Genomic DNA, 12,000 nt, shown 5'->3' with positions numbered 1-12,000 from the left:
CACACCAGACAGATCTTTGCTAACAAGAAGGACAAGCACTCTGGTCTATACCTATGCAAAGGAGCATGTCAAATCAACACTACTGACAGCCTCAAGGCATGGCATGGCAAAGTGTGGATGCTACAAAAATGCAGGTAGATGCTAAATGAGCAAATGACCAGCCATGAGTGAGCTGGGTACCTTCCCCTGTAGACAAAGTCTCCTTGCAGCAGCCTTTCAATGCTGAGTGCTGTTCTGCCCCGCAATAGAGGTCTGTACTTCCTCAGTATCCTGCAAATGGATCTAAGAGGTGCCATATGAGGAACCTGGGGGGAGCGTTGAAAATCTTGGATGGCAATGTCTGTGGTTAAGGTATTTTACCCTTCACCACCAGGTGGGAAGTATGTTGGCTGAGCACAACCAATTAGCCAGAATGAGTGAATTTTGTGAAGCTTATATAAACAGGAAACATGGCATACAGAGTAATTAAATTAAAAGGGAGCCATATGTTCACCTGCCAACACTGGGTTGAGATGTAGATATCAAAACCATGGTGCATCTGTGTTAGTTTGGGCCTCACACTGTCGTCTGGTTCTCACTTGTAACACATTCAGATGCTATAAATAGTTAACTCAGGTGAAATATTTTCAAATTCGGCCATCCTTCAAAGTATTCTCCATGGAACACGAGAATGGGATGGCATTCTTGCAAAGGTGGCATGCACCAAATAGCTTTGTGCAACTCTGTGAGCTCAGCACTCTGTAAAACACTCTGCAAAACAAGGGAGGTGAGCAGAAAACTGACAGCTTGCATGGAGGCGAGAGACCAGCAAGGCTGAGTCAGTTGTGAAGGGAGTCTGGTTTAAATTTAAAGGCCACCCATGCTGGCTTTGTGACCTTAATATGTCTTATGTCAATGACAATGGAATCGGTAAGAAAATTTTGGTGATGATGCAGAGCCACCCTGTTTCACCCAGAGGAACTTCTGTATACTGCTTGAAGCTGCAGCATTGTTGACAAACTGTGGTTTTCACCAATGAAAAACATCTCAGCCACACAATCACACACCTTCCAGTACTTTAAATTTTATTTCTAATTGGACTGGAAATAATTAGAAGTGGCGCACAATTCTGGGTCACCCACTGATAATGACAAACTACAATTAAATTCTGCCCAATTAGGTCATATTGAAAATATTCAATTTAATGCAGTGTGCCTTCCGATAACAAATATTTTAATGAATTGCATTTTGACTGGCAGCATTTCAAAAATGTACCGCAAAGTTATTTACACTTTGACAGAAGAAAAATAATGTTTTACCGAATAGGGTTTTCAATTCGATTGTTGGTCAAGATGGCTGTTAAGTTTGCAGTGTATGTCGAGATGATTATAAAAACAAAAAGCCACCAAAATCCCATCAACAAGCGAACTGCCAAAGTATTAATAGGAATGTCTCCTCCTGTTCCTAGAAAAAAAATAACACAAATTAATGAAAATCAGCATCATCTTTGTGATTTAAATTAACTCTTGGAGACAAATCTTCAGGTAATTACAAATTGTAAAATGTACCAGATGGTGACTTAATTATTTGGAGGATGGTTCCAAATAATATTTTAGTATATCAGAATCCACTGCCCAGAACTCTACACCATGGTGTGCTGATTAAATGTCATTGATGTTTATCTACTTCATTCAGCTGTAATTGTGCCTCTGAGTAAGCATAAAATTTCGATATTTCACTCACTGACTCCTATAATGCTCCCTTCAAGGACCCCTCTGAGGCAGCACGGAAACTTGGGCCTGGTTTTGTTCCTGGTTGGGTGCATGGAATGGGGGAAACTCGACCTTTAAAGATGGCTGCCTGCATTCTACATCGTCAGATTGGGAGTGATGGTACGAATTGTAAGTTGGATCAGGCAACTTTGAAATTGCTGAGATGGAATGGGTGAAATGCCTGCCTTGGGGATCCAGCACTATGTCCAAAACTTAAAAGGCAAGAACAAAATATAAAATATTTCTCCATCCCTCATGCCTCATATCCCGCTTTCCGTCATGCATTCCCCCACTCCATCCATGCCATCCTATGTCCAACTACTCATCCCTATGCCCAACTACACATATATCCCCTTGCTGCTCATTCGCCAGTGCCTATTAACATCCACAATTTTTCCCCTTCCTCTACCATGTCAATGCAACTAGTATCCTTAAGTACCAATGCACTCAGAGAAGAATACCTTCTACTAATTAAAGTTTTATATTGCAAACTATATTGAAAAAGTGCTCAGCCTAATAAAAGCATCTATTGCCAGGTCATGACAGCTTTTCCCTTCCTGAAAGGTCCTGACAGATCTTGGTAAATTTGAGATTTGACAGCTTTGACAATTCTTGACAGGTTTTACACTCCTTGACAGATGCTGACAGTGCTTGAAAGCTTTGACACATCTTGACGACCTTGACAGATTTCACACTTCTCAGCAGGTTTTGGTTGAAATGCCTTTTGAAGATTCAACACTTCTCATGAGATCATGATTATTGTGACAATTCTTGACAACTTTTCTATAGGCTTGACATTTTAAACGGTTGATGCACTTTTTGCTCACAATCATTTCTATAATTAACAAGTGAAACTCCTCCCTTCATTAAAGGTATATAAGTTTCCACCAAAAGGATGCTCAACCCACATTCTCAACTGACTACTGAGCCCAATACCTAAGGTTCCAGAGATCATTTCATAGCGGTAAATCGGCTCTGCAAAGAGCTACCCTGGCTATTCAAAAGAATCCTAAATTGGTCTGTTCAATGTACTGTGTATTTGATGTAACCAGATTACCAAAATGGAAATTAACTGCAGATAGCAGACTGTACAAATAGTCAAGTGCCTTCGGAACTGTGTATGTGTGAATCTCAAGGCCTCATGCATCCAAGTGAAAATGGTAGTTCTCTGTTTGGGATCAGAATGTACAATTGTCTACGATGTTGAAGAGGCACACTAGTTGGGCAAAAACCTAGAACCAGATTTTATTGAAGAGCTTACCCAATGCAGGGTTCATCGAGACAAAACACATTTGGTATCAAACATGCAATAGTTACTGAAATCAGATTCATATGTTGGTCCTTGAAGCCTCTTTTGATACCAGTACCAATATGTCAAGAAGTGCACTACCTTATGAGAATGTCCTTGAACATGCCAACAAAGAATACACATTCTTCATGACTGTGAAACAAATGCAGACCCCTTGAATTTCTAAGCCATTGCTTTTCAAAAACAGAGGCAACAGAGGGCTGAAGTTGACCAAAAAACGTCAGTTTCAACTTTGAAGGCCAGAAGGCCCACTCCTACTCCTAGTTCTTATATTCTTATATTTATGGAGCTTTTCACTATTCTCTGCAGCTCACCTTATTATCTAATGCACCATACTCTATGGAACCCCATTAGCACTATTGTGCACTCACTGCCAACAGAAATATTTGGCACTGGCAGGGCCTTTTGGGAGTTCTGGCGCCAGTGCCATATTTAAAGCCCAGCCATGCACCAGGTCAAGAACTGCTCTTCACTGTATACATTGTGGGAGGAGAATCAAATTTAAAATCTTCTGAGTTATACAGTTGGCAAAGGTGGCACTTATTTGGAAACAGAACTCACATTCCGAAATGTATTGCTACTTCATATCATCACCTGTCAGATCGACTGTCATTGCAACTGCAGCTGGAAGAATCAAGCTACACAGGGTAACTAACCTTAATGCCATATCACATTAGGTAGCTGTCCAAGGGAGTGCTACAGTTTTTTGTAACACCCGGCATAGCATAACGACTTGTCATTGATCTTTATGGAAGCATGACATATTGGAAAACCTTCAAATGGTCAAAAATATTAACTTTCATTGAACAACAGTAAAAGCAAAGGGAAAAAAAACTCCCAAGCAAAGCTGTGTTTGCTGCTGCGAATCATTTGAGTTTTCAGCAACAACTGTTATAAAATCAGGGAATGATGCACCCAGCTCAAATCTATTGGAACCAGGTGTTCATTAAGACCATTTTGGGTTGTTGTACCTAATGCCGGAGTGTTTAATCATACAGAAGATAATGTTCCTCCTGCATAATGTCTTTATCTTCCTCTTCAATGGAATGCCATTGTTGTACTAATCTTCAGAATCTATCACATTCTCCTTTTCTCGACTCTAGGCATGCTGAGCACAACATTCTAGGGTTATGTAGCACATTCTGCCTGGATTTTACTGAAAGGCATGCCCAGACCAATCAAAGCATCTTGCACAGACCTATTGCTGCACCAACATGGTCTTGTTGGAAGAATGGGCTGCATTTTATCTATGTTTTGCCTCAGTCATGGGTATGTGACAGAATCAACAACTACTGAAGAATTCTAAGATGAGGTAATTGTGATTGCAGGTGACTTGAATATTGATGGTATGGAAACCTTTTCTGTTGATAAAGTGAGCTGCATTATGATATGGTACTCTCAACTCAATGTGCATACAGTCAGTAGCCCCCTGCAGCTGGGGGAAGGGAGCTGCATTAGTAAAACTAATAGTCTGGTGTGCAGAACTTATCAAGTGGGAAATGAGGTGAAATGGTGTGATCTGGCCCAAACTACATCCATGACAGCATAGATATTTGTGTGTTGAGGATCGAGAGATCTCACAATTCCTCTGTGAATCCTAGGAAGCAATCTGCTGTTCTAATGTGTAGCATAGCTGTCCCTTGAAAGCAACTGAGATATAATGGCTACTATCCCTTTGTTAGAATTCCTACTCCAGGCATCAGCGAACGTCTATGAAGTCATCCTGACTTTAACAGCAATTCATCTGAAGGAAATGGAATGGAGGACAGTAGACCTGTACCTCCACAACATCTTGAAGGAACCTTCAGCTGAGACTTCATCATGTGGAGGCTGCTGGAGGTTACTGATGCTCCCTGGGCTTGTTGGTGCATCTATTGCTCCTTGATTTCTCTGCACCTTTGTAGCACTGGAGCAACAGTGACACTAACACCTGCTGTGGTGAGATCTGTTGACCGTGCTTTCAATGACCTGAGTGTGAGATACAGTATCAGGAAAAGGAAAGGTTCTTAACAAGATGAACTGTCAGCACTTACACACAGGTTGCTTGAGTAGACAAAGAATTGACGGATGCGCTATAAAGTGGGAAAATATCAGGTCATGCACTTTGGCAAGAAGAACACAGGAAGCGAACACTATTAAAAATGAGAATGACTGTAGAAAACTGCAGCACAAAGGTGTTTGGAGATCGTCATGTGTAAATCGCACAAAACTAGCATCCAAGTTCAGCAGGAAATAGGGATGGCAAATGGAAGTTAGTCTTTATTGCAAAGAAATTGGGGAATACAAATCGGTAAGTCTTGCTAAAACTATACAAGGCACTAGTCAATCTACACCTGGAATATAGTGATCACGTTTCCTCACCATGTCTAATGGAAAATATGCTGGCATTGAGAGCAATCCAGAAAAGGTTCACTGTATTGAGGCTAGGGGTGGACGAAATTTCTTATGTGAGGTTGAGTCAATTGGAATTTAGAAGAATGAGATTAGAACACCTTGAACTATTAAAAGTTCTCATGAGGCTTGACAGGGTAGATGCAGAGGTTATTTCCTCTTGTGACAGAGTCTAGGACCAGAGAGCATAATCTAAAGAAGAATTTCAGCTAGGACAAGAGTTTCTTGTCTCACAGGGTAGTAAAGCTATGGAATCTTTTACAGAGGATTGTGGAGGCCTGGTTGTTAAGCATATTCAAAGCTTTGATAGTTTGCTAATTAGTAAGGGCATCAAGGGTTATGAAGTTAAGAAGGAAAATGATGTTATGGCAGAGTAGACCCATGGCTTAAATGGCTCACTTATTTCTGTTCACAAGTCTTATTAAATTAAGGAGCCCATTAATACTGAGCTTCAATATGTTCCCATCCAACTCTTTCATGTAAGACTTTATCTACCAACATTGCGCCCTGAGTCCCGAACGTAGCTATGTCAACCATCACACTACACCATTGAATGTAAACCCTTGTTGTGAACTTTGCTAACCCCTCTCCCATAATAACCATGTCCTCCTCTTCCAGCCTTATAGCTTGAGTGGGTTCCCTTCATGATTATCAACCCTTCTGGAGCCCAGCATGTTGGCCTTCAATCCCTATAATTGACTTCCCCAGATTTAACCTTTTTAGTGTTGGCCCCCTGATAATGACCCTTAAATTTCATTGAACAGACTGACCATGGTCTGACTTGGAAAGACAAGCCTAACTGAAAGTGACCAGATCCCTGTATGATCCTCTGTGTAGCTCCCTCACTGACTTCAGGAAAATCCCCTGACTGGTTGCACTGGATTTGCAGGACAATCAGGGCCCAGTCCTTGATGTATGGTGATGCAGAATCCCTGAGCGTGACTGCCCGATACAGCTGACTGACTGTGCCCTAGGCTCTGGAATAAGATTGGATGCTTCCCTCAACTTACTTTCCCTGGCTTCCTCCAAATTTGTTCTCATTTCTGTCCTAACTGGCAAATTAGATTATGCTTTTTGGCTAAGGACTACTACCCTTCGACTTTGAGAAAGAGCTATGTGATTGAAGCATATGCAGCATGTTCTTGCAGGTAGGTTTTTGGCACATATTATCAGAGTGACACTAATGTAGCATGGTGCTTTACTGTAACATTTCTGCCCTGTTGACTCATCATTGCTGATAACCATGACAAGCTGACTGACCTTGTATCTACACGAAATGGAAAGGCATGAGCTTTAAGTTCTGAAGGAGACAGTAAAGCTCAAAAAGGCAAGTCAAAGCAAGGCTGAGATTGTATAGGCATCCAGGTAAGTGCTAAGAAAGTGAACAGTATAAAAGCAAGTGAAGGGTCCGAAAGCACACCCTGCTCTGAAACATAAGATGAGTATTTGTCCCTGTGTGCAAAGTGACCTGGCAGAAGCATTACAATGAAAGGTATTGGGGTGCACTTCAAAGTGCATCATTGAAGTGGAGAGCTGTATTCTAATGTGGTTGAAGATGTGCCATGAGGAGGTGATCAGGTTAAGGTGTGGTGATAGCAATCTCTATGACCAGGGGTGCAGGCAGTCACTTCCCATGGAGTATGTCTCAGATGTTGGGAACCAAGATGTAGGCCCGGAGAAGCAAAAAGCAAGCTGAAGTGATCAGATACCTACTCTGACTTCCATGTTTTGAACTATCACCACCCCGATTTTCTCTGGAATGTGGGAAAACATTAAACTGCATATAGATACTAATGCATTCCAAATCAGCCTTTGTCCACTCCTCAAGTGAGATTATCATCTCGCCATTCTAACTTCGGTTGCAAATGCTGACTTTTTTTCTCAACACCTATAAGACCATAAGACATAGGAGCGGAAGTAAGGCCATTCGGCCCATCGAGTCCACTCCGCCATTCAATCATGGCTGATGGGCATTTCAACTCCACTTACCCGAATTCTCCCCGTAGCCCTTAATTCCTTGTGACATCAAGAATTTATCAATTTCTGCCTTGAAGACATTTAGCGTCCCAGCCTACACTGCACTCTGTGGCAATGAATTCCACAGGCCCACCACTCTCTGGCTGAAGAAATGTCTCCGCATTTCTGTTCTGAATTTACCCCCTCTGATTCTAAGGCTGTGTCCACGGGTCCTAGTCTCCTCGCCTAACGGAAACAATTTCCTAGCGTCCACCCTTTCCAAGCCATGTATTATCTTGTAAGTTTCTATTAGATCTCCCCTTAATCTTCTAAACTCCAATGAATACAATCCCAGGATCCTCAGCCGTTCCTTGTATGTTAGACCTATCATTCCAGGGATCATCCGTGTGAATCTCCGCTGGACATGCTCCAGTGCCAGTATGCCCTTCCTGAGGTGTGGGGACCAAAACTGGACACAGTACTCCAAATGGAGCCTAACCAGGCTTTATAAAGTCTCAGTAGCACAACAGTGCTTTTATATTACAACCCCCTTGAGATAGTTGACAACATTGCATTTGCTTTCTTAATCACGGACTCAACCTGCATGTTTACCTTTAGAGAATCCTCAACTAGCACTCCCAGATCCCTCTGTACTTTGGCTTTACGAATTTTCTCACCATTTAGAAAGTAATCCATGCTTCTATTCTTTTTCCCAAAGTGCAAGACCTCGCATTTGCTCACATTGAATTCCATCAACCATTTCCTGGACCACTCCTCCAAACTGTCTAGATGCTTCTGCAGCCTCCCCACTTCCTCAGTACTACCTGCCTGCCCACCTAACTTTGTATCGTCGGCAAACTTCGCTAGAATGCCCCAGTCCCTTCATCCAGATCATTGATATATAATGTGAACAGCTGCGGCCCCAACACTGAACCCTGCAGGACACCGCTTGTCACCGGCTGCCATTCCAAAAAAGAACCTTTTATCCCAACTCTCTGCCTCCTGGCAGACAGCCAATCCTCTAACCATACCAGTAGCTCACACCGAACACCATGGGCACTCACCTTGCTCAGCAGCCTCCCATGTGTCACCTTATCAAAGGCCTTTTGGAAGTCCAGGTAGACCACATCCACTGGGTTTCCCCGGTCTAACCTACTTGTCACCTCTTCAAAGAACTCCAACAGGTTTGTCAGGCATGACCTCCCCTTACTAAATCCATGTTGACTTGTTCTAATCCGACCCTGCTCTTCCAAGAATTTAGAAACCTCATCCTTAATGATGGATTCTAGAATTTTACCAACAACTGAGGTTAGGCTAATTGGCCTATAATTTTCCATCTTTTGCCTTGATCCTTTCTTGAACAAGGGGGTTACAACAGCGATCTTCCAATCATCTGGGACTTTCCCGGACTCCAGTGACTTTTGAAAGATCTCAACCAACGCCTCCGCTATTTCCTCAGCCACCTCCCTCAGAACTTTAGAATGTAACCCATCAGGGCCAGGAGATTTATCAATTTTAAGACCTTTTAGCTTTTCTAGCACTTTCTCTTTAGTAATGGAAACCATACTCAACTCAGCCCCCTGACTCCCTTTAATTTTTGGGATATTACTCATGTCTTCCACTGTGAAGACTGACGCAAAGTACTTATTAAGTTCTCCTGCTATTTCCTTATCTCCCATCACTAGGCTTCCAGATCAGTTTGAAGTGGCCCAATGTCTACTCTTGCCTGTCGTTTGTTTCTTATGTATTGAAAGAAACTTTTACTATCATTTCTAATATTACTGGCTAGCCTACCTTCATATTTGATCCTCTCCTTCCTTATTTCTCTCTTTGTTATCCTCTGTTTGTTTTTGTAGCCTTCCCAATCTTCTGATTTCCCAGTGCTCTTGGCCACTTTATGGGCTCTCTCTTTTTCTTTGATAGATTTCCTGACTTCCTTTGTCAGCCATGGCTGTCTAAGCCCTCCCCGGATAATCTTTCTCTTCTGTACAGTGCCCTCAATTTTACCCACAAACTCCCGCCATTTTTGCTCTACTGTCTTCCCTGCTAGGCTCTGCTTCCAGTCTATTTTCGTCAGTTCCTCTCTCATGCCCTCATAGTTACCTTTATTTAACTGTAACACCATTACATCCAATTTTGCCTTCTCTCTTTCAAACTGCAGACTGAACTCTACCATATTATGATCGCTGCTTCCTAAGTGTTCCCTTACTTTAAGATTTTTTATAAAGTCTGGTTCATTACATAGCACTAGGTCCAGAATAGCCTGCTCCCTTGTGGGCTCCATGACAAGCTGTTCTAAAAAGCCATCCTGTAAGCATTCCATGAATTCCCTTTCTTTGGATCCACTGGCAACATTATTTACCCACTCACCTGCATATTGAAGTCTCCCATGATCACTGTGACCTTGCCTTTCTGACATGCCTTCTCTATTTCCCGGTACATGTTGCGCATCTGGTCCTGACCACTGTTAGGAGGTCTGTACATAACATAGTGTTGACTGGGACAACACTACCATTATAGGGCAAGTGAAACAAAGAACCGCCAGGGAATTCCTAGAAGCATGGCACTCATCCACAAACTCCATCAACAAACACATCGACCTGGACCCAATATACCGGCCACTACAGCAGACAGCTGAAACTGACAACCGGACGCGGCAGGGACAGTCCACTATAAATGCCGGAGGAAACACCACAGAAGCGCTTCACAGGAGGCTCCCAAGCACTGAGGATGTTACCTAGACAGGGGACGAAACGTTTGCAATAAAAACTTCCAGCTCGGCGAATAGAACCACAGCAACGAGCACCCGAGCTACAAATCTTCACCCAAACTTTGTACATAACTCCCACTATGGTTTTTTTGCCTTTGTGGTTCCTCAATTCCACCCACACAGACTCCACACCATCCGACGCTATGTCATTCAGCACCAGAGATTTAATTTTGTTCTTAACTTACAAGGCAACCTCGCCCCCTCTCCCTGTCTTTTCGATAAATTGAAAGCACCTAGAATATCATTTGTCTGACCTCACTATAATTTTCCCAACTGAATCATCATTGCTCACATCATTCAGCAGCAGGAGAATTCAGCCCTGCAGATCAAAACATTTATGGTAGTTAAATGGACTGAATCCATCTGAACGCATGAAAATATGAAGCAAATATAGAGCAGGATGCAACAGCCATGAGTTTTAGATTCTAAAGTCTGCATTATCCATGCACCATTTAAAATCAATGACTTTGGATAGCACCCAAAATATTCTTTTCCAAATGCTGCCCGAGAAACAAACCCAGGTCAGGAGATGACCTTACAGGTGATTGCCAGGTTTACATTAATAAACTGCGCTGTGAAAACAGTGTGTCTCAGGCATTTTCGTGCACCATGGAGATCGTTTACCTGACTATTTTTTCCATGTGTAGGCAGAACATGAACACTGGCCTTAAGGGACTAAGTATAGAATCTGAACAGATGCTCAATACAAATACAATAAAAAGATGCGAACAAAATATGGATCAGCATAAAGAAACAAGAACTCTGAATTGCAAAAAGATCTTAATTATCAACATTCAAAAGCTATTCTCTTTGCATAAATATGTGCTCTATGGAACAGAATATATGAAGATAAATCATTTGTGGTTGCTGAGAAAATGGTTATACATATCCATGATGATATTTATGATTGAATATTCCATCTGTATATCAATGAAATGAAGCACTTCCCTGCTACATGCAGACTTTAAACAAGTACAAGATGGATATGTTATACAGTTGATTAAATTCATGGTTTTGACAAATGCACGAATACAAGGATATGTAATTGGATGACACTTTTCTCTGTTCAAGCAAAATAAGACAAATGTATGGTTTTTGTACCTTATAATATACAAGGGAAATTGCTCAAAAATGCAGTACAAAAGAAATAAAGTTTCTGCAAATAAGACTTAATTCATAAAAGAACTTCAATAACTAATTACAGATCACTATTTACTTTTAGTTTCTTCCAGACTTCAGAGAGGTAAAGAAGTTGGCCAAATAAATTTCAATGAACATTTTTGCAGAGATATTTTTCGTAATTAAGAATGAGATAATCTACAAACAAAATGTTCACATTTCAATCTTGTCACTGTATGCTGTGTTCCGAAGTACTGGGTAATCAAGTGCCAAATGAAGGAAGCAAGAGCAGGGATGATTAAGGGGAAGGTTTTATTGGAATCTTAGGTAAAAGGGCCACAAGAAATTGACCATGATCAGGATATCATGACTCTTACTTGTTTGTTCCTTGTGCCTTGCTTGTGCTCACTGGCCTCACAACTTGAACAACATTATCAGCTGGTGATGTAGTGCATAGCAATCCACCATGATACACAGGTTCCTTACAGGGGTGAATTGATGAGTTTCACTGTCAGAAACCCAATGACCTGCTCAGTGATCACTTGTGTTGAAAATGAGGAATGCAGATGCTAGAGACTCAGAGTCGAAAAGTGTGGTGTTCAAAAAACACAGCAGGTCAGGCAGCATCCGAGAAGCAGAAGAGTTGATGTTTCGGGAATAAAATGTTCAGCAGGGGGTTGAGAGATAAATAGGAGAGTGGGGAT

General features: G+C 41.8%; 1 protein-coding gene across 6 annotated transcripts in view; it reads right to left on the bottom strand.

Moving 5' to 3' along the window:
- Positions 1–12,000, bottom strand: part of LOC122556682 (glutamate receptor ionotropic, delta-2-like) — a 530,324-nt gene that overhangs the window by 103,654 nt on the left and 414,670 nt on the right. For all 6 annotated transcript variants that reach the window (XR_015759754.1, XR_015759755.1, XM_043703715.2 and 3 more), the window contains one exon: positions 1,299–1,443. Coding sequence is in view for 4 of the 6 variants with exons in the window: in XM_043703715.2 (XP_043559650.1) it covers positions 1,299–1,443 (145 nt within the window). In the remaining 2 variants the exon portion in view is untranslated. The remainder of the gene's footprint in view (positions 1–1,298; positions 1,444–12,000) is intronic.

This window comes from Chiloscyllium plagiosum, unplaced genomic scaffold, assembly GCF_037043375.1.
Source record: "Chiloscyllium plagiosum isolate Xiang-an unplaced genomic scaffold, Cpla_swu_hap1 HiC_scaffold_16, whole genome shotgun sequence".
NCBI classification, from domain to species: Eukaryota; Metazoa; Chordata; class Chondrichthyes; order Orectolobiformes; family Hemiscylliidae; genus Chiloscyllium; species Chiloscyllium plagiosum.
This window is presented reverse-complemented; position numbering and strand designations above follow the sequence as displayed.